Source organism: Colletotrichum phormii (genome assembly GCF_030913505.1).
Source record: "Colletotrichum phormii strain CBS 102054 chromosome Unknown BDP81scaffold_3, whole genome shotgun sequence".
In the NCBI taxonomy this organism is placed as follows: Eukaryota; Fungi; Ascomycota; class Sordariomycetes; order Glomerellales; family Glomerellaceae; genus Colletotrichum; species Colletotrichum phormii.
The window spans coordinates 1,865,405-1,887,242 of record NW_026851445.1 but is presented as its reverse complement, the minus strand read 5'-3'; the positions used below and the strand labels follow the sequence as shown (position 1 = coordinate 1,887,242).

At 51.5% G+C, this 21,838-nt stretch overlaps 5 protein-coding genes across 5 annotated transcripts; 3 read left to right on the top strand and 2 right to left on the bottom strand.

Annotated features, from left to right (window-relative positions):
• Positions 1-656: 656 nt before the first annotated feature.
• Positions 657-3,337, bottom strand: BDP81DRAFT_458146 (uncharacterized protein; the record flags this gene model as incomplete). Its single annotated transcript, XM_060593377.1, has 8 exons — positions 657-1,649; positions 1,704-1,774; positions 1,831-2,253; positions 2,306-2,396; positions 2,453-2,582; positions 2,637-2,909; positions 2,963-3,022; positions 3,075-3,337. 8 exons carry the CDS (start codon positions 3,335-3,337, stop codon positions 657-659), a joined length of 2,304 nt encoding a protein of 767 aa, XP_060449922.1.
• Positions 3,338-5,772: 2,435 nt separating this feature from the next.
• On the top strand, positions 5,773-8,225 carry BDP81DRAFT_403414 (fungal trichothecene efflux pump-domain-containing protein; the record flags this gene model as incomplete). Its single annotated transcript, XM_060588877.1, has 6 exons — positions 5,773-5,970; positions 6,046-6,104; positions 6,165-6,201; positions 6,226-6,841; positions 6,897-7,268; positions 7,331-8,225. 6 exons carry the CDS (start codon positions 5,773-5,775, stop codon positions 7,900-7,902), a joined length of 1,854 nt encoding a protein of 617 aa, XP_060449921.1. The 3' UTR covers positions 7,903-8,225.
• A 260-nt stretch (positions 8,226-8,485) lies between these two features.
• BDP81DRAFT_367180 (aspartate-semialdehyde dehydrogenase) lies at positions 8,486-10,126 on the top strand. The gene is made up of 3 exons (XM_060586534.1): positions 8,486-8,617; positions 8,753-9,007; positions 9,100-10,126. Exons 1-3 carry the CDS (start codon positions 8,590-8,592, stop codon positions 9,900-9,902), a joined length of 1,086 nt encoding a protein of 361 aa, XP_060449920.1. The 5' UTR covers positions 8,486-8,589; the 3' UTR covers positions 9,903-10,126.
• Positions 10,127-10,537: 411 nt separating this feature from the next.
• Positions 10,538-12,742, top strand: BDP81DRAFT_504648 (uncharacterized protein; the record flags this gene model as incomplete). The annotated part of the gene is made up of 3 exons (XM_060595629.1): positions 10,538-10,956; positions 11,035-11,781; positions 11,840-12,742. 3 exons carry the CDS (start codon positions 10,538-10,540, stop codon positions 12,621-12,623), a joined length of 1,950 nt encoding a protein of 649 aa, XP_060449919.1. The 3' UTR covers positions 12,624-12,742.
• Positions 12,743-13,334: 592 nt separating this feature from the next.
• Positions 13,335-15,300, bottom strand: BDP81DRAFT_418633 (DHHC zinc finger protein). The gene is made up of 4 exons (XM_060589706.1): positions 15,010-15,300; positions 14,517-14,957; positions 13,569-14,468; positions 13,335-13,485 (listed from the first exon to the last, which is right to left on the bottom strand). Exons 1-3 carry the CDS (start codon positions 15,122-15,124, stop codon positions 13,813-13,815), a joined length of 1,212 nt encoding a protein of 403 aa, XP_060449918.1. The 5' UTR covers positions 15,125-15,300; the 3' UTR covers positions 13,335-13,485; positions 13,569-13,812.
• Positions 15,301-21,838: the final 6,538 nt, after the last annotated feature.

The following is a 21,838-nucleotide window of genomic DNA, read 5'->3' as shown; positions in this document are numbered from 1 at the left end:
CATCACAGTCCTAGCCCTGCCGTGAAAATTGTGTAGTTTAATCCAGGATTACATTTCTGGTCTCTTTAAGTCTGGGTCAATCAATTCGGTATACTCCTAAGCTCAAAATGCCCTCGGAGCTTCAACAGGCCAACACTGACAACTTCCGTTCCATCTGTAAACCTTTCCAGACATAGGGAGCATCAGCACGCGCCAGTATCACTGATAGACAAGGCAGTCGATCTGCCCCATGGCTAAAAGAGGAGGATGGCATTCAATGTGTCACAGTCACATGCAATGTGGGAGACTCGAAGTGGTCTACTCAAGCTTGCATTCCTGACTGATCTATCCGTAATGGTAGCGAGTGTCCTTACACCTCAAGTAGACAAGGTGCTCTCTGCACAAAAACCAAGTTCGTCTATAACCCCTAATTCATGTTCTCTATAACCGAGTCATTCCGATCATTCGAGTACAAGAACAAGGACCTGGCACATCCGAACCCCTCCAATGCTTTCAAGTTCCCACCGTATCTGAAGAAAAAAAACCACCACCAAACTTTTGTTGAAGAAGAAAATCTTGAAGTAAAACACAAGATTTGAAGAAGGGTAAACACACTATTTTGAACCCGAGAAGGATTCGAAAGAAAGATTTGGAATGAACCAATAGAGGTCTGGAGACTAGTTGGAACGGTCGGAACCGTCAGTGACGAAGGCCTGGTTGACCTCGGTGATGACAGGCTCAGACTGCATCATACCGGTGGCGGGCATCTGAGGGTGATGGGCCGGGGACGAGTAGGTCGCGAAATCGCGGCCGAACGGAGTCCAGAGGGGAGTGCCATGGCCGTAGCCCCAGAAGCCAGTGGGCGACTGCTGAACGGGGGTCTGGACGGGGCCGCCCTGAGCGTAGTACGGCATGCCATTGCTGTTGTGCATAGGAGTTCCGATCTGAGAAGGAACGGGGGGAGGAGCCATGGGGTACTGAACCTGGGTCTGCTGCATGGGCATTCCCTGGGCCATGGGCTGAACCATGGGCTGGTTGATCTGTTGACCCACGGGCTGCGCGTTCATGGGAGCCTGCTGAACCATCTGCTGGTTCATGTTGTGTCCCATAGGTTGTGCGTTCATGGGAGACTGCTGAGCCATCTGCTGGCCCATGGGCTGCATGTGCATAGGAGAGTGCATGGCAGGCTGAACCTGCAGCATCGAGCCAGGCTGAATTTGGATCTGCGAAACCATCTGGTGGTTCATGGGCTGCTGGGTCTGAATCTGCATGCCCTGGTTGCTGTTGATCTGGGGGTGCGTCTGAGTCTGGTAGCTGTTCTGTATAGCCTGCTGCATGTTCTGCATGTTCTGCTGCATGCCATTGCCATTCTGCAGAGACTGCGTGGTAGCCACCGGACCATGGTTGTTGTTGATGGGAGCCTGCGAAGAAGTGCGCATGATGGAAAGGGTGTTCTGGGCAGCCTCAGAGGAGGGAGCAGCCTCGATGGCCAGGCTGGTTAGGCGCTGCTGAAGATGGCTCACACGAGCAGGAGTAGAAGCGACACTGCCATGGTAGCTGTTGCCCTGGAATGCGCGGTTACTGCCGCCACCGTTGAAGCCGCCATAGCGACGACGTCTATCCATACGCTGCTGAACGCGGATGATGTGGCCATCGACGAGGGAGTCATTCTAGTGAGCATGTCAGTACGAACGTTCATCACACTTCAATCAAGTGAAACTTACGAAACGCTCAATAGCAGACTGGGCGTAGCTGACGTTGGTGAACTCGACAAATGCAATTTGCTTGGGACCGTCTATGCAGCTGTCAGTTTCGTTCACGTAAGGATAGGAGGAACTGATTAAGACTTACCCTCATAAGCGCACTGCTGGGTATGAACGGCGACCACGCCACCAATGTGATCCATGAGGTTACGGATTCTGTCATCGGTGAAGCCGAGAGGGAGATCACCCATGAAGACGGAACGACTGTCACGCTCTGCAGTGTTGTTCTCCATGGCAGGACGGTGAGGCATGCGAGCCCGGATCTGCATGGCCTTCTTGAAGTCGTACGACTCGACCCTGTACGTGTGGTTCATGCGGAAAGCCCGAAGGACCTGCTGAGAGGGATCGTGGACAGCGAACTGGACTCGAACAGTGACCGGAAGTCCGAGCTTCTCTTGAATCTCCTTGTCCATAAGGTTGATTCTGTCAAGCGCGCCGAATGGAGTCAAGAGCTCCTGGGCCTCCTCAATCGTCATGTCAACTCGATCATGGCGGTAGATGATGTAGGTGCCTATAAATAAAAGTCAGTCTCAACAATCAAAATGTAGAGCAAATAGACTCACGGTTGGCGCGAACCGTCTCGGTGCGGCACGGGCGACCAAGAATCAAGCTTCCTCTACCCTGGATGCGGGCCTCCTCGGCGTCCTGCTTAGACTGTGAATGCGTTAGTGAGGCTGTCGAGTGAAATGTCGATGTGGAAAGCTGCTTACATGAAACTGAACGAAGGCGTAGGGCATGCCGCTGCCGTCACGACGAATCTTGACGAAGGCAACGCCGAAGCGGTCAAACTCGCTGATCACAGCGGCCTCGAGAGTAACGTCATCCTTGAACTCAGGAAGGCTGACACAACAAGTTAGTTTTGAGTACCGATGAGCTTCTGAGCCTCGAACTTACTTGGCAACGAAGATGCAAGAACCAGTGGGGAAGCCGAACTGAGAGTTATCGGCGACGTTGCGCACGAAGGATGAGATGCCCTTGCTGGGAGAACCACCGACATACTCGTTGCGCTGAGACATGCCATTGCCACCGGACTCCGAGGCCTGTAGGTTGCTCTGACCGAGGGTGTAAGACAGGGCCGCGACCACAGGGTCCTTGCCTGAGCCAGACGCGACCTCGTTGAAGACGTCGCTAGCGGTGGTCTCAGGGACGACGGAACGGGTGCCACCCCTGTGAAACAAAGTCAGAATAAGTCTAGAATGTGATGGAAAATCAAAACTCACACAGCAGCTGTGGCGGACGAAGTAGGACGCAGCGTCTTGGCGGCATCCTGAGAAGGACGACTATCAAGTGTCAGTGATGATGAGAAAATGCCATTGGAGAGATGTCACTTACGTAGGACTACCTCTCAAAGAGGAAGTGTTCAACTGCGCCGAGTTCTCGGCGGTTCCGAGAGACGCGAGCAAGCCGTACGGGTTGCCCGAGAGGTACTCGCTGGTAAGGCGGACGCCGCCGCCACTCTCGACATCCTCCGAGGAGGAGGAGCCGGCATTCTGCGAGGCCATCGCAGCAGCCCGGAGCGCCTGCTCACGGTCATGCTGGATGCCCAGCTGCTGGAGCCGATCCAAGAACTCGGCTCTTTCAGCCGAGTCAGTCATCATATCCTTGAATGAGGCCATCGCGATTCTTGCAGATTGTCAGCTTCGAGAATGGAAAGATTGGATATGAGAAAGTGATGCAGGCGAAAAGCAGTAGAAGCTTGAGATGTGTATGGGGAAGGGTTGTGGGAATGGGTTGTTGTGTGAAGAGAGGTGTAGATATTTTGATTGCTGATGGGTGAGTTGTGGAGGGTGAAGAAGGTAAACCAGCAAAGGGTGGGTTGTATTTCGACAGGTAGAGGATGGAAGTATCGTGGGATTGAGATTCAAACCTCAGGGCAAGGCTAGGGTTTGAAGTGAGGCTCTCGTGGGTCACTCACCTCTCACGATAATCGTGAAAGGGCGAGGGCAGCCTCATGGATGGCAGCCTCGTTTGCTCCTGCCCTTTGTAAGGTCAAGAGAGGCGAGAGCAGCCCCATGAATAGTAGCATTGTCTGCCCTCACCCTTTGTGAGGAGGTTGTGACCTCACTCACGATAGTTTCAAGGGGGGCAGGAGCAGCTTTGTGGATGGCAGCTTGCTCCCGCCCATCGTGAGCTGAGGTCATGCCTCACAGGAATTTGCAAGGAGGGCGAGAGCACTCTTGTAAACAAGGGCCCCTGCCTGCTCCTGCATACTCGAATGTTTGAGCGAGTTATTCGAGCAAATTTTTCTGAGCAAATTTTTCTGAGCAAATTATTCGAACAAGTTGTTAAAGCAATTGTTGGTGATTGAAACAAATATCGAGAGAGCTGTTCAGGCAAGTAAATTAGTTGTCAGGATTCCGATTGAAGGATTAGTATGGGAGACTCTTACCAGCCCACTCATCGTTTCTTGTGTGATGATGAGATGGGCTGCTCTCATCGCGATTTCGGGACGGTGGCTCTCGTCTGATGGGAGTGAGAACAAGTTGAGAAGGAGTTGGTGCTCTCCAAGTGGGGAGATTTGGTTCGCCCTGGCACACCTAGGCAGCAGGCAGAATATAAGGTGTGAATACGGCAGGTACAGGCCGAAGGCTCCTGCCTCAGGCGAGACTTGACCCAGAATGAGGGTTGTTCTTGCCTTCCGTCTGATTACCTTACCTGAGGCAGGGGTTGCGGTCAAATTTCAACCGGGAGAGATGAGGCATTGAGTGTTCTGAAGAGAACTGGTCTTCACTGCCTTATTGTTGTAACAGAAAGATACAGTCATAAAGCGACATTTAAAGCTTTTTGAACTTGGTCTTTGTCAAGTTACGAAGATGCAATCCAACAGGTTAGCATGCTTTGTAGGTAAGGTAGGATACTGGCTGCTGATGAGAATGCCTTGTTGAGCACCCAAATTGGTACTTTTGGTAGAAGGTTTCTTTTCCAAGTCATTGCCGGTGCCCCTCCTCCTGACCCTCATAAACTTACCACTTTCGTTCCCCTTCTCCCTTCAAGCTCCTTCGTTTTCGTCCCTCAATCACTGAATTCATGGATGTCCGATTTTTCCAGAATAGATACCTTTTATTGATCTTGCGGCTCAAAACCTTTGCAGCTTAACAGGTCCTTCATGGAATCCATTGAACCATTTCATCAGTCCGGAGAAGGCTGCCATGATGATAGTGCTAGAAAGTTGGATCGACGTAGCATCGGCTTGACGGTTAAATGCGTAAATAATGTTTCGTAATCTGATTAATTACAGTCACTAGGTCTCATGCCAGCCTCTCATTGAGTTCCTCGACCATGAATCTGCATCGTCGGTTGGCTTCGGTAGTTCAAGACCACCAGGTCGCAAGCAGCGTTCTATTGCCTCAGGGGAACGATGGATGATGATGAATATCAGCAACTAACATCTTGTTTCATCATGGTCTTAGAGTTCAAGGCAGTTCGCTTCATATCTGGGCTCTCTAAAGTCGGAACTTGGGTGCATTTGCTGTTAAACAGCACAGAGAAGAGGTTCTGAAAGTGGGAAGGGCCTTTGGCGTCTCACGTTCCCGGGAATTCTTGACTGTATCTTGTCGCCCACCAGCCTGACATCCAGTTGCGGGCAGTAGCAGGAGTACGCATGGGATTACTGACCCTTCCACTCCAAAACCTTCGTGATTTGGCCCAGAGGTGTGTGTAATCGGAGGTTAGCTCTGCCTTAGAACGCCACTTCCCAAAAGGAAGGGCCATGCCAAAAAATTAGGTCCATTGGGCAAGGGCACATACCATTCTTTCTTCGCAACCTCCGCTCAGAACGCCTGCCCGCTGAGTGGTAGATCTCCGTGGTATGGGGATTGGAAGGAAGACACTTTCTTAGCAGGTGGAAGGAAGACGACGGTTGGCAAGGACTTAAGAGTATGTCTGCCCCTCCGACGCCTCTTGTTCTTTTCCCAAGCTACAACACACCGACACATCATCACCCGCAGGCATTATCACAGCTATTGGTTTCTTGGCATTTTGCTTCAACTATTCAATACCGGACACTTGACTCCGGACAAAATAGACAGATATGGCCAACGACGACGTTATCACCGTGGCCCCGAGCCCTCAAACGCAACAAGTTTCTCGAGAAGAACTCACCAGAAACGACGACTGTTGGGACTTCGAAAACATGGGAAGCCATCTCCAGGTAACACATCTCGATGGTACCGTCACAAATGTCGACAGGGATGCTCTCGGCACATTGTTCTCGTCGGGCAGTACCAGAGTCTGGCTGATGTTACTGGCGAGTAAACCCAACCCACCTTCATGTCGTTCACCAAATCTGACCGATGCAATATAGGCCCAAGCATTGGCTAGCACAGCTGCATGGATGAGCTGGATAGCACCCGGGAACACGAGGTAAGTGACATGATGAACACAGCGCAGCCTCCCTTGGCACATACTAACAACCAACAATAGTGTGCTGTTCCACACAAACCTACCTCAGTCAGACAAGGTACATTGGACGCCAATCATGTAGTTCATGGGAAGCTCCATCGGCTTTCTCCTCGTCGGTCGACTTTCGGACCTGTACGGACGAAGGTGGATCATCTTAGGAGCCTCCTTTCTTGGAGTCGCCGGCTGCGTTCTCGGCTCCTTTGCGACCAACGCCGAGATACTCATCGCCGCCAACATCTGCAACGGAATGGCTGCTGCTGCCCAGCTACCTCTCGGAATTGCTGTTGCAGAACTCGTCGCGAACCAGGCTAGAGCAAGAACGGTTGCCCTTACTACCCTGCCGTCACTCATTACCGCTGTTTTGGGCACTGTCATAGTCCAAAATAATGCACCCGACGGTCATCCTTCGCAATGGCGCTGGGGCTATTACGCGGGAGCCTTTTTCGCTTTCTTCTCCTTTCTCTTGTACCTGGTATTCTACCACCCACCTTCGTATAGGCAGCTCAACGTCGCTGGGAAGACCCAGCTTGAGATGACCAAGCACTTGGACTTCGTCGGCATCTTCCTTTATGTCTCTGGCTGTGTTTTGTTGCTGCTCGGGTTCTGCCTGGGAGCCTCATCATATCCTTCTGTTGGCAAGGAGGTCATTGGCACCATAGTCGGTGGGTTTGCAGCGCTGGTCTTGTTCGTACTCTACGGTGAGCGTGATCCCCATTCGAACGAATCCTCGATGCACTTTCTGACGTGTCGCAGAAGCATTTTCCACCACCGAACAGCCTCTCATGCCCCCAAAGGTGTTCAAGAATGTTCACTTCACAAGTCTCGTCACTTGTGCAACTTTCGCCTCAACGATTTTTTACGTCCTCACAATTCTCTGGCCGTTCGCTATCGGAAAGATTTTCAACAAGCGCTCAGTAGACATCGCTTGGTTTGGGGTACTGCTGGTCCTTGGTGCCACACTGGGCATATTCCTGGCGGCTTCTCCGAAACTACGTGGTAAACGTGTCAAGATACAGTGCGTAGTGGCGTCATTTCTGGTTGTGGCTCTCACGACTCCATTATGCACTATATCGCCTGGTGGCCATCAACGACTGATCGTTCTGTTGGGCATATCTGCGTCTTTTGGTAAGTCTTGCGGCAAATCCTAGCCTTCTTCTAAAATTTTAATACTGATACATACGTCTTAGCTCTTGGTTACCTCGTTGCCATTGTCATCACTGGCGTTACGTTTGTGTGGGAAGCGCAAGACATAGGCCTCGCATCGGGAGTCCTCGGTGCAATGTGCAGCCTGGGTTGTGCCTTCTCGAGGACATTGTTTACCTTGTTGTTGAGGAAAAAGCTGGAGGAGGAATTGACCAAGGCCGTTCTTCCAGTTGTTCTGAGCGCTGGCCTGTTGCCTGAGACAATGTTACAACTGGGCGCCGTCATCAGAGAGCAGGCAACGAAGAACGGAAACACCAACTTGACGACGTTCACGTCATTGAACACAACAACCAAGGTTGCGATAACCAACGCGATTCAAACCGGATACGCCAATTCACTTCGATCGATCTTCCTCTTCATCATCCCTTTTTCCGTCATCCTCCTGATTGGCGCTTGCTTCCTTCCAGATCTGGACCAGTTCAATCCCGTGAAAGTTGCACGAAGAATGCAAGACCCCAATGAATACGCGCCCCAGAACAATGGAGAAGCGGCCGAACAACCAGGCCTTGAGTTGTCAATGCTTGGTCGGCGTGTATCAGCCACAGAGGCAACCTGATCCGTTCCAAGTGTCGTCGTGACGGGGGTTTGTCTGGATGCTTGGTCATTGGGGCGTGGACCACATGGGAATGGTTTCGAGCAGCATTGGCTCATTGTTTCAGTGTTAAGAGTAAAAAAACAATAAATGCATGAATTGTTTCCGCGAAAGGCGTTTCCCAGGCCCATACACGAGATCTTATTTAACTAGTTCCAGGTGACACAATGTGACCATGTGCGCGGAGAGCATGGCAACGCGATGGGATCCGGGGATTGCCTGATATCGAACGATCGGGATAGTGGCATATGGCGATAACAGTTGTTTAAAGGCCAATTGGATGATGTCCTTATTCACCGAAAGGTAAATTATGCCCATCAGATCCCGGCCGGTCTTTGGACTGATGATCGTTGGGCCGTTGGCTGAGGTGGTGGGGTGTGGAGACTGAAGTTCGTCCAAGTGGGAAATGTCTTGTCCACCGACAACCAAAGCTCCGATGGCGGGGCATGGCGGGGTGCAACCGACGTCGGTCGCTCACCCCAAAAATTATTGGGCCGGGGCGCCGCCGGCGACATGCCACTCCCCTCTTGACTCACATTGTCAACCCGCCCAATTTCTCTATTTATCTCGAACCTGTGGCCCTCGCTCATTCAGTCTAGTTCCTCTTTTCGACAATTGATACCCTCGATACCCTCCTCGTCATCTTTCACAATGGGCGAATTCCCCGTCAAGAAGTGCGGTACGTTTTTAACCCCTCCACCCCGCCATCGCCGCCCTTCCGCCTTCGGGAAATCTCGACATTGAGACATTGCAAACTTTGGCGCCTTTCAAGATGATTCGAACAACCCAAAGCTAATTGAAAGTCCACTCCCAGGCGTTCTCGGTTGCACCGGTTCCGTCGGCCAGCGCTTCATCCTCCTCCTCTCGCAGCACCCGTATCTCAAGCTCGTCGCTGTCGGCGCCTCGTCCCGCTCCGCCGGCAAGAAATACCGCGATGCCGTGAGGTGGAAGCAGGCCTCGCCCATGGGCGCCGTCGGCGATCTCGTCGTCCGCGAGTGCAAGGCCTCTGAGTTCAGCGACTGCGACGTCGTATTCAGCGGTCTTGACTCTGACGTTGCCGGCCAGATTGGTGAGTATTCCCTGGGGCTGCTACCCCAGCGCCCGCGGAGGACTGCACCCGTTCAGGATTGTGGACAATGGCTGATCATTGCGGCCAAACAGAGATGGAATTCCTCAAGGCCAACCTCGCCGTCTTCTCCAACGCAAAGAACTACCGCCGCGACCCCCTCGTGCCCCTCGTCGTCCCCACCGTCAACCTCCCCCATCTCGACCTGATCCCCCACCAGCGCAAGCAGCACAACCTCGAAAAGGGCTTCCTCGTCTGCAACTCCAACTGCGCCGTCATCGGCCTCGTCATCCCCTTTGCGGCCCTCCAGGCCGTTTTCGGCCCCGTCGACCAGGTCTCCGTCGTCACCATGCAGGCCGTCTCCGGCGCCGGCTACCCGGGCGTCTCGTCCATGGACATGATTGACAACGTCGTCCCCTTCATCTCGGGCGAGGAGGACAAGCTCGAGACGGAGGCGCAAAAGATTCTCGGCACCATCACCTCGGACCTCACCGCCTTCGAGGACCAGACCCAGCTCAAGGTCAGCGCGGCGTGCAACCGCGTGCCCGTGCTCGACGGCCACACCGCCTGCGTCTCGCTCAAGTTTGCGCGCCGTCCTGCGCCCTCTGCCGAGGAGGTCAAGAAGGCGCTGCGCGAGTACGTCTCCGAGGCGCAGAAGTTGGGGTGTCCTTCGGCGCCGGAGAGCCCTATCCTCGTGCACGACGAGCCTGACCGGCCGCAGCCGAGACTCGATCGCGACCTTGGAAGGGGTTACACTGTCAGTGTTGGCCGTGTTCGGGAGGACGAGAGCGGTATCTTTGATATCAAGTTTGTTGCGCTCAGCCACAACACTGTTATTGGCGCTGCTGGTTCGTCGATCCTTAATGCTGAGGCTGCTGTGCTCAGGGGCTTTGTGTAAGCAAATCCGTCAAGACGGAGAGGAAGGGAAAAAGTGGATTGGTATGGTTTTCACGAAGGATCTCAAAAATAATAGGTGTATGGGTGCATGGTTGGTCGCATTTACGGCATGGAAATATCACAGATAAAAAAGACAGAGGCAAATTCTGGACGTATGGTAGATGGATATTGAGCACATAACGCTGTGGATTTCCCACTTTTGAATGTCTTGCATCTTCCCCAGGCACACACTGGCATACTAAGATTGACACGTTCATTGAAGTGACAGATTTTTCGGCAGTCACTACTGTCTTGCCCTATGCAGAGGATGGGATCCTACCAAGGGAGAGGGAGGTTTCTCTGGTTTGAGACGCTACCTTGCGGTGCAAAATTAGCTGTGGGAGGAGCACACTACTGCGGCTGCAGTCAGCAAATACTACATGGAGGTAAACCAAGCCGGTAGGCTGCATCTCAAACCATCCTTCGATCGCTTGGCAGGGCTAAGTAAAGATCAGGCTGCGTCGAAGAAAGAACTGCTCTATGTTTGCAGTCCTATTATAGACCTCCTGGCTCCCATCCCGCCTTGGCTCACATTCTTCCTTTGCAACATGCCCTTCTGCAGTTCCCCTGAGATTATCGTCACCAACGACCATCACGATGGGTAGATCCAATTTCTCCCAAAGTCGATGGCGACAAGCTGCATCTTACTTCGCAATTGCAGCCTTCTCGACCTTTCTAATCAATTTAATTTTCACTCTCTGGGCGAGCATTCAGAAACGTGATACCATCAGTGACGGCGTCGGTATTCTCCTTGATACGAATTGTTCAACCATCAGAATGCTGAATACCGGGATCCATATTTTGATCAACGTTCTTGGCATCATTCTTCTTGCAGGTAGTAATTACTGTATGCAGTGCTTGGTGGCACCAACCCGACCAGAGATCGACGATGCACACGCAAGACAACGTTGGCTCGATGTCGGGGTTGCTAGTGTTCGAAACTTTAGGAGCATAACATGGAAGAAGAAGATTGTCTGGGTTTTACTTGCAGCTTCATCCCTTCCATTGCATCTGGTGTTAGTGGATTCATTATCGTTTTGCATCTTTCCTTGCACTCTTTCTCTTTTCAGAAACCCTTACTGATCGATCATCAGGTACAACTCTATCGTCTTCAGCTCGACCTCGGTGAACAACTACAGCGTCCTGAATACGAATGCGTACATTTCAAAGAACAAAACCGAAAGCACAGTCAGCAGCGCTGAGTGGAAGAGCATATACGCAGGCTTTCTTGGCGACAACGTGGAGAGAATGGATGCGACACCTTGTATGGACGCTTATCGAGTCGCCTTCCAGTCCTCGCGAGGAAATTTACTCATTGTCTCTGATGACAAGAAGGACGAAAATCGCACGTCCGAGGTCTTTGATATTTCGGGATACCCATATATATGGATGTGCGGCCAATCCAGCCAAAAGATGGCCAGCATACTCGCTGGCAACTCGACATGCGAAGATTATCTACGCGAATTGCGGGCCAAGTCGGAAGGCTGGAAGCCGCTAGGCTCAAGCGTCAAGGAATGCTACAGCCAAAAGACTGAAGAGCATTGCAAGCTCATCTTCAGCAGCACCCTCTGCTGGACTGTGACGGCTTTCAACCTTGCCAAAGGCGTCTTGATGCTCTTCGTCGCCTTCGGGATGGGTGAGGAAGATCCTCTGATGACCATCGGAGATGCAGTGGCCTCTTTCCTCGAGAATCAGGACGAGTCGACTGCAGATATGTGCCTCAAGTCGAAGGACCACTTTGTTGCTCAACATTGGTCCAAAGGTCCGATACAATATGATCTCAAACAGCAACGGAAGTCTGTCGCGGTCACGCCTGGAGGGTGGTTTATGTGTTTCTTGTTGTATGCTTGCTTGTGTTTCCCTCCTTTCATCATATCAATTTGCTGACAACCCTGCCAGGTACTTTGGACTGATTATCGCCTGTGCAAGCTTGCTGGTTGGAGGCCTGAATCACATGTCTGGTGGCGGCGATATTATCAAGCTTGGACTCGGCGCCATGCAGACCAATACCATTCTGAACAAGGGCGACCTGGGCCAAGAATCTATACTTGCCAATATTCTGCTTGTCAATACGCCTCAGATTGTTCTTTCGCTCATTTACTTCACTTACAATGCCCAATACACCAACATATCCCTGATTACTGAATGGGACAGGTTCGGCAACGATAACGAGGCAAAGAGCCTTCGCGTCTCGTCGACACGCAAAGGGGACCAGCGAGATACCTACTTCCTTCAACTGCCGTACCGCTACTCACTCCCTCTTGTAACATTCTCAGGTGGACTTCACTGGCTCATTTCTCAGAGCTTCTTTCTCGTCAACCTAGAGGTATATGTTCCTTCAGCTGATGACAAGTCTATGGTACGATTAGTAGAGGGTAACTCCTTTGCCGGCGTGACAGCCTGCGGATGGTCACCACTCGGGGTCTTGTGCGTTCTCGTGGTAATCATCGTCATGATGGGCTTTCTCATCGTCGCGGAGAGACGTCGTTTGCGATTCGGGGTCATGCCAGTGGCGGGCAGCTGTAGCGCGGCCATATCTGCTGCTTGTCACCCTGACTCGGACGAGGGAAATACGTGGGAGAAGACTCTGCAATGGGGCGTGGTAGATTCATCTGCCGTCGGGCACTGTTCTTTTTCTTCTGGATCAGTCTCGGCGCCAGTTCGTGGTCGTTTATACTCGTGAGCAACGTTATGTCCTTGGGATGCGTGGGATAGGGGGCATGAAAGCTTTGAGGTCAATGGCCTCAAAAACCGAAGATGATCTAACTAAAACAATATTGAATGGGCCGCAAAACAAGATCCCCAGATATCTTCGGCTTACTTCCGTGATCTCGTGAGACAACTAACATATGTGCGAGAGTGTGTGAACAGTAACGTCAAGGCATTTCAGGGTGTCATATTCAATCTATGTTGCCGCAGTTCAACGTTCGATACCAACAAGGCGTAGTACCTTCATAGTCTTTTCATCTCTGGCAGTAAGTCTACGATAGTTCTAAATGCAACAGAGCCAAGTAAGATGCATCCTCAATAGCCACTTACGACATCGTGGCTAGGAGCAACCACCTCCGGACATATTTGCGATTCCGCAGCTTTCTTTCGACACTACCCCAAAGTCTTTACCCCAATAACCAAGGACTAAGGTGTTGAAAGCAAGTCAAACGACCACGTCGCGCAGCGAACGTCAACCGTCCCACTGCACCACGCTAAAACATCGTCACCCACCACAACCACACCACGATAGCTTCCCACAAAAATCAAAAACATACAACACCAGGTATTCGCTGGTCGTCACCGACCCAACTACTAATCCGGCCCTCATTGGCTTATCTATGGGAGAGCGGACGGGATCCCGAGTTTTCCAATGGGTATGGTCGTATGTGACAGAATGCAGCGTGCAGTAAGTTCATCATCTTCTGAGATTGGGCGAGCTACAAGACATCGGATCAGCCCCACCGTTTCCGCCGCCGTTCGGTGGACGCGCCTTCGGTCCGGTGGATCTTCTATGTCGGTCGGCCCGAGTCGATGTTGGTCTCGCATGGAACCTACTTTAGGTAAGGTATACCACTCTAGGCCCATGAGGTGGATGCTGGAACCCCAGGCGTCTTGGTGCTCTTGAATCTAACCATACAACTAGGGTCATCAGAAAGTCCTGAGTAGGTGGGATATTCTGACAATGTGTATGAGATGGTCTACCCGATTTCTCCATATACTGAATTAATTACTACATAAGAAGGTTTAGCGTTAGTTACGTATGTGTGTAGGTGTGTGCACGTTGGCATATGAACCAAAATAAAACGCTGGTCCCCTTTGAATTGCCCAACCCCCTGTTAACGCCTAAATGTGCAAGGCCGTTCGATATGTTTGGACCTCGGTCAACGATCGCGGTCTCTCAGCTCCTGCATCTCCATTCCGCTAGATGAACGGTTGGGGTCAGGCAAACCGTGTCGTTCTCTGAGCGTCTGTATTAACGGGCCCATCTCGTAGTCACTCTCCATGCTATCGTGATTGGCGCACGGGGACCCGCGAATGGGCAAAAGCCAGTCGATCAAGGAATACCCCATAATGGACGTCCAGTTTCTAGCGTACCCGAGATCCCACGGGTTTTCATCCGGTTCGGTCCTGATGATGGCAAACGTGCGGGTAGCTAGTCGGTCGCGAGGGGTCTCGCTGTCGACAGTGGCGTCCGAGGAGGTAGGTATCGCTTGGGGATACTTTGGTAGTGGGTATGTGATCGTCCCGTAGCTACTTCCTGGCCGAGTGCCATTGGGTACTCTGATTGCTAGTTGATGAACCCATGACTTGCGAAGGGCATCGATGTTGGTAATATTAAGTAAAATAAAGCGCCAAGAAGTCGCAGTCATGAGAAAGGTGAATAGTCCAAAGAAACCAGCGATGGCAACGCCTGAGATTGTTCTCCCGTCTACAGACCCTTCGCGCACCTGCAAAGCCAGACAGTAGGCCGTCTGGCCTAATGCAACTGAGCAATATATGGTGCAGTAGAAGGTGAACTGAGCAAAGAACTTAAAGGCTACACTCTGTCAGTATAAAGCCCGTGCCGCAGATCGTGTCAACTCACAGGTCTCTGACACCATGCCGCCGACCCAGGGACAATAGTGGTCCATCTTTCGTACGCATCGTTCAACCTCGCTCGAATGATGAGCTCTGTCGGGTTTCCAGTTGCGGCACTCGGAGCACCATTTCGGCCGTCCGTCACTTTCGCAAATGAAGACATCCTTGCTATAGAATCCCTCCAAGCCGGGGCTGTCCGGGTCCTGATCGGGGCCGGTGTAGTATGGCTGACTTTCCAAGTCTCCCTCCTTTCTCCGCCTGCTCTTCTTGTTCGCTTCTCTAAGTGCATGCTGAGCCTGTGGGCCGAGCGGTACCAAGCCAGGGTCCGCTTTGATCTTGAGGAACGTTCGTAGGTAGGCGGCGATCGTGAGGAGGTAGAAAAAGAGGTAGAGGGTGATTGTCGAAATTGCGGCGCCGTGCTCACCCCTGGTTCTATACAGGTAGTCGACTGCGACGAAAGATTAGTAGAGTGAAGAAGTCATACAAGTGGATCAACTCACCGCCTAGATAGGCCACGACCACGTAGGTAGCATAGCCGCTTGTGCCAGTGATGATGAGGGGGATGATGCGCGTCACCCATCGCGAGGCACATTTCGTGCTGGTGGCTTGCGACATTGCAACGGCGCAATCATTTCCGGCACATGGAAACAAGAAAGAGAACAAATTAAATAAGCCGTCGACCAAAAGAGAGTGTGGAAGTTGCGAGCGACGGGCTATAGAGCCTCGTCAGACGATGCGACGAATGCGCAGATGCGCAAGATTGGAGATGGTCGTCGTTCTTTCCGGAATTTGGTGCCGGGACGACAGACAAGTTCTGGGCGCTTGGAGGTGCGTGCATGAGATGCAGCTGGGTGTCATTGCACCTCCACTGTCAATTTACACAGGGCCGAAGAATAGCGGGTACAGGGAAGACAGGGGCGGGAGAGACGCGCTGCAGAACATGCGCGGAACAATGGACTTGTTGTGCTGAAGTGGATCAATAACGGGAACAGCGGCTTCAGCCCTACAACATCCGGGCAGCCTCCACTCCTTGCGGGTTCCCCTTCACCATGTTCTTTCTTCACTGCAACATGTCCATCCCCCATACTTCATATTATCCAATTAACAAACTGGCCACTCAGCTGCGAGACACAGCCCTTTTCTTTCCCGAGGGAAAAGTCCCGCGGGAACTTCACGGGTAACCCGCAGTCCGTTGTTCGTCCGATACTCCGTCTCCGACCGCTGCTGCGCCTTCATCTTGGTTCACTCTGGGCCAACGAAGTGAGTGGGCATGCTGATTCATCCTACGACAACAATGTCTGCCAAGTTTCAATGAACGGTTTTAATTGCGTATCAGAGAACGAGACTGCTTTCTATTTGATTCGTTAGGTATTACGCGGCAACGTGGCTTGTAGATGTTTCAGCTGTGGCGGTTTTGTTCATCAGCTGATAGCTCATTGGTAATCATCAAAAACTACATCTTTCAGCTCCAGCCCAAAGAGAGACCCCTTTTGCGGTTCAATTCATCTTCGTGCTTTCCCTTTCTCTTGTAGCCTTTCCAGACACTCGTACCAAAACGACCAGATCTTCAGCCGAGCGTGGGTGGAGTGGAAAATGCTACGCCCTGACGCCCGGCATACTAGGCTGCCACGAGAATTTTCGACGCCAAACGGAATAAGCTCAGGACCAGCGGGAAAGCCTTTATATACCCATCCAAGTCCATTCCTTTCACCAGCCAGGAGGCGCCCGTCTTGGTCGACGGGTCAGGTCAAACTGGCTGGGTGGTGGAGTGGTTAAAGGTCAACAATCAAAACGCCAACCAGCCTACTCGACGACAGGCTTAGCGAGTACCCGAGTTCGAATCCCAGCATGAGCACCAGAGATGTAGCCTCCACTGGGGGGTGAACTCTTTTGTTTATGTCTGTTGGACCTTTTTGACGATTATATGTATAATCCACGCGAGTTTTAGTTGGCAGCCTCCAAGGCCGCCACCACCACCAAGGGGCAGGCAAAACTGCAATAACACACACCGACGCGGGACATTACTTCTTCCAGACAACAATTACAAAATACTTCTCTTCATAAGTAACACGATGGCAGGCAGGCTCTCGCACTTTCAATACGACAGCCCAGTGCTGACTGCTCTCCTACTCAAGGTGATCTACATCCTGGAGGATCAGGCCATCAAGATCTTACGACTATCCTGAGAGCATCCCTTCATCACGCCGCTATCAGAACTAGCCCTATCACTTGATGGTTATCCGGCATTGAGCCCTAAAACATGGTGTTGGGATCATGTACTTGTGATCTTCTTGTTCACAGCCTCTCACACATCACCTACCTTACATGCACATCAACCTCAATCTACCACGCTATCCCTGCTTTGGTCCGACAGCCAGCCACATCGAGGCCTGCCTTGAAGATCCCGCATCTCTTTTCTCGAATTCAAGGGCAAGGTCCGCAGATTATCAGGCTGTGTGGCACATGTGCTGATGGCTCCTCACAGACGACGCATGACCTGTCCAGAAAAGTTGATTAATGTATGACTCTGCCTAGACTTGCACTACAAGGACCTGATGCTATCCTGAGGACCGCATGTATCATTCGTGTGGTCAGCCGGCCAAAAGAGCCGCATTGCCATAATTCTATATAAGAAGCTCGACCATCCCCGTTATTCACCTCTGTTCTCCGTCCGTCGTCGCTGGAATGGATCTCTTGACGGCTGACACAATAATACCTGAATGGACTGTCGCACATATCCCCAATATACGAATACCCTCATTGGCACGATTCGACTTGAATACGTCTTAGCTATTTTGATCCCCACGATTCGATCGCACCAGTCGGAGGACGAAGGAGTGATTCCGGCGAATGAAAAGCATGGATAGAAGGCTGCATCTTTCCCACCGACAATATCTATAACGCGACTATGTAGTGTGTAAGTTTTGTAGGGTGTAGTACACTCAACTGATAGGTCGGAGTCTTTCTACAACTACGTTCTACACCTATCATTACAACAGTAGACTTAACCCGCTGTTGTACGACTGTTTGTTCCTAGGTTCGTTTCTATCTTCTCAATCTTCAACATCACCAGCCAAACCTTAACCAAGGACTGACTTTAAATCAGATTCACGACGAAAGTTTCTATGACCTGCTTTCCGCAAATATATTTCAAGTTACTCTGCAGCTTGCACTCGTTCTTCTCCCAAACGATTTCGAACAACCGCAGATATCTATGAGAATCACGTGACACATGTTATCAATATGCAGGTCCAGTTCCTTCATTGAGACAAGACCTCCGCATGCTTACGCAATACTGCATGGCGACTCTCTCCTCACGTGTCCGACCTCGCTTCAGAGCACAATCCGACGCCTCTTCTGTTCTCTCTCAGCAGGACTGCTGCCTATCGACGGTTCGCATCTCACATCGGAAATGGCCGTATTCCGGCAAACACCTCTCCCTTGATTCCCCTCAGTACCGGTTTTCACTCTCGTCTTGGCCGCATACGCACCGCATACGCATCACGCACGCGCACCTGTGGGAGTAAAGGCTTCGTCTGACGTCTGGGTCGAGGGAGTATAGCTTCAACTGGCTGGAACGAGTGTGTGACTCCATCTCGAACGTCGAGGCCAAATCGTAGCCCAAGGTCCATCTTGGGCGTACGTACCATGCGGCTCTGCTCACTCTGGAATCAGCCTTTGAAAGCCTCGAGTTTCAGGTAGGGAGAGATGGGTGCCTGATTATTCGGTGAGCATTTGCCTGTATCAGGGCAACGTCCCCTTGCCCTCTAAAAGCCGCAGAGCCGCATAGTAGAGCCTCCTCCATCGTAGTAGAGCCGCACATTCGCTTCACCTTGGGGATTCAGACGGCGGCCACTCATTTCCTAACCCATGGCGTTGCTCTGCCACCCTTCCCCGTACTTTCGGCGCAAGACAAAAGGAGTCATATTTTCCTCTTCTCCTCGTCACTGGTGGGTTTATGCTCGAAAAATGTCTAGGCTAATTTTGTCCCAGACCACCTACCGTACTCTTATCTACCTAAACATACCGTGACATCGGTCGAACCACCGCTCCGGAAACTGAAACGCCTGTACGGGACCTATTAGGGCAGAGTTTACATACCAATGATCAGCCTAGAGGCGGCTTAACTGGAAGGCGCAGTGGTAGCATTTGAGGTCGCGTTATGGAGTGTGGAATTCCAACTTCTTCCGAGGCAAGCAGGATGCCTTCTGGAACAGCCACGATGGGTACCGGTTGACAGCATGAGTCTCCACAAGAGGACTCATTCACGTCGGCGGTGCCTCCGTTCAAGGCTCCCCGTGAACGACTGTCTAGTGACCCTCGTTACGTGGCTTGAGACCTCGTTGGCCAACATTTCCATCGCCTCGGCCAGGCTTTTTTTCTTTTGACACTGCCTTCGATTGTGATGACAGTGGGACTATGCGGACGATACAAACCAAGGGATATGGAAGTTGGCCTTGAGATTTCGCGTATATAAGAGATGGGCTCCTGAGGTTCAAGTATGGTTTGGATCTACACCATCACCGCCTTCAGCTTCCTTTCGAGCATCTGCTAGTTATACTCATCTAAGAATCTACCACTCTTCTCTCTGATCTACCTAAGAATCTACCGCTTCTTCTCTCTGGTCTCTTTGCACAAAGACTCAATCTATCACAATGCCCTCATCTAAGCCATCATCCAAGACTTATGTCCAGGTCTGGACATGTGTAAGCCAACATTGAGCCATTCCTCCTCCTTCAACTCAAGAACTAACATTTAACAGTGCATGTGTGGTGACGCTGGAATGACCACGAGAATCGACTACTGCCCGTCATGCCAAAACAGACGTTGCACCCGTTGCCAGGTTCAGACTACCAGAGTGCGATAGCCGCCTTCGACGACGCTTCGCCATTGTCCTGCACCGGCGAAATCACAGCAGCGGCAAATTCGATAACCTACCTATGGTGCACGCAATCATTCGAAAGTACCTTGACCCCTCCTGGTCATGCACACGGCACGATGCGGGAAGGAGCAGGGATATTTTCTGGGGTGGCATCCAGTTCCGCCCACGCGGAGTTGCATGTTCAGGGTGGATGGAATTGGTTTGAAGTTCTCAATTCGCTCCCACTTACTTAGATTTCATTTATTTTCATTGGCTGGATGCGTTGTCTTTTTTAGTCTCTCTCTCACCTGACTCACAACGCAGGCATGCGACTCCCGCTAGGGGCCTAGAAGGGGTCGACTATGTGATTGGAGCTTTCTTTACTATTTTGATTTCATTTGTTAAGGATCTTGAGCGGTTACGAGTTCTAGTTTCCTTGCTCACTACTGTCGTTTCATTGGACGATTACATATGTATTAGAGGGTCTAGGACGCAAGTCATTTGCTAGATAGACTAGAAGTCTCACGACTTATCCTCAATGGACTCATCTCATTTTTGGGTTGCAACGTTACTCAGCCTTTTGAAAGTCTAGAATCTGTTTTTGGGCCATGTAATACCATGAATGATGAAATTGAGTGTCAAATAGGAATGGACAATGCCGATTGGAGTGTATGTCGACCGAGTGTGGCGAAGCCCGACTCCACACAACCTCATCACAGTCACAAGTTGCAAACAAGCACAATTCCGCAAAGCTTCAGATAATCAAGAAACAGAATAGCCATGACACCTTTTGCTTTTGGTAATTCGTAATTTGGGCACTAGAAATGTGTCGCATTCGCGGATGAGACTAGACTATGACCCGGTGTAAGCCCACGCAACGCCTTCCTTGAGCATCGAGCAACGTTGCTGTTCGTCAACGACCGACCTCCTCCGAGCTTCACATGGAAGTTTCACATGTCACACAAGTTGCCTACAACCAGCAAGCCGTAAGACTGTTGAAATTGTCCAACATCCATTGGCGTGATTTCTCTAGGGACAATGACGAATAGCATCATGTAATTTGTCCGAGAACATGAACAGCCACTCACTCAAGGCATCCTTGACAGGAAGCCAGAACGCCGCCAGTCGTATCTTGTAAACCAATAAAAATCCAATGCCAAAAGTCTTTCGTCTCCCTTTGAAATTATGATGTATGCATACCTCATGACCCCCTATAATAAACATCCAATCCGAGCATGTCCGATGAGCCACCGCAAACTCTCAAGGCCCACCTCAAGGCACACTCGTAAAGCAGCCAATGTCCGACAAGCCCTTCAACTCCTCCAACGACATGATTCGTCCTCGGATGACGAAACGTGATGAGGCCTCGTCGAGGCACGTCGTCACATCAAACCTCCTCGCAGCAACCTTGAAATTACATGGGAGGACCTGCATGCGGCCCAACATGCGGTCTAGGAAGATACATGAAAGCCCTGTAGACTCAATTGGCTCCCGGCTCCGGGGCTATGGGCTTGACGAGGGTACGAGGGGGTGGAGAGCATTGGATAAAAGGCGGGATATGGTGGGCGGGAAGCTGCAATAGCGTCTCGGTACTAGGTGGTTCGACTCGTGTGAGTGTGCGTGGACAACTTAAAGGAAGATAGAGGGGGTGGTGCAATCGAGTTAGGCTCTCTCATCCACAGGCAAAAAAGTCACTGGGTAGGGGGTAAGAGTTACCACATTCGAATTGGTGCCGGGGTGCCTCGTGGCGGACGTTGCGCCTCGCGCCTGCATTGGTCTCCCACCCCGCGGCCGCGGGAGCTGTCGTGATGGCCGCATGGCGGACCATCATGCACAACATACACAACGGTCCAACCGCCCCTGAAGGATGAAAGTGCCCTTTTTACCGGGAGCCCGGGAAGGGCGACGTCGGAGGCGGCAGTTACGCCACATGGGAGGCACAAGCGCCGCCCGCCCCCGTCACCGAGTGTAGAAGAAAAGACCGGCGGCAGCAACAAATGCATCACCGAACGAACGACGTTTGCTTTTTTCTTGAGACATAAAGTGAGGCCAATGTCTTTGCGAGGAATCGGTGCCCGTTGTAATACGTTGATTAAACACCGGAGGAAAATGAGGAAACACGCGAGGAAAAAAGAGGCGCGTGAGGCCACCTTGGTCATGATTGGTAGTGAGGAAGAGGACCAATATGAAATTGTTACCGGGAGAGGTGGCGCGAGAGCCAAGCCTAACAGAGGAAGCCGTTGAGGAAGAGGATATCGAGGATTGCAACTTTGCTCACCTGCAATTATGACTCTTGATTGAGGAAATACAGAGGAAACTGCGCACCTGCGCAGGTACATTCCAAAATGCCACTGAGGATGAGGACGAAAATCAAAAGAGATAAAAAGAAAGGCCTGCGCTCGCTGGCAGAAACTTGAAATCGTCTCTCGATGACAGCACCAGCAACAGCTCTCAGAGACTTCATTAAG

Excerpts from the sequence above, each read along its gene's own strand:
- BDP81DRAFT_367180 (XM_060586534.1), top strand. The coding sequence starts at position 8,590 with ATGGGCGAATTCCCCGTCAAGAAGTGCG. Across the intron at positions 8,618-8,752 it reads ATTCCCCGTCAAGAAGTGCG|GCGTTCTCGGTTGCACCGGT; the intron begins GTACGTTTTTAA and ends GTCCACTCCCAG. Across the intron at positions 9,008-9,099 it reads TGACGTTGCCGGCCAGATTG|AGATGGAATTCCTCAAGGCC; the intron begins GTGAGTATTCCC and ends GCGGCCAAACAG.
- BDP81DRAFT_418633 (XM_060589706.1), bottom strand. The coding sequence starts at position 15,124 with ATGTCGCAAGCCACCAGCACGAAATGTGCCTCGCGATGGGTGACGCGC. Across the intron at positions 14,958-15,009 it reads GGTCGTGGCCTATCTAGGCG|TCGACTACCTGTATAGAACC; the intron begins GTGAGTTGATCC and ends CTTTCGTCGCAG. Across the intron at positions 14,469-14,516 it reads CGGCATGGTGTCAGAGACCT|CCTTTAAGTTCTTTGCTCAG; the intron begins GTGAGTTGACAC and ends GACAGAGTGTAG.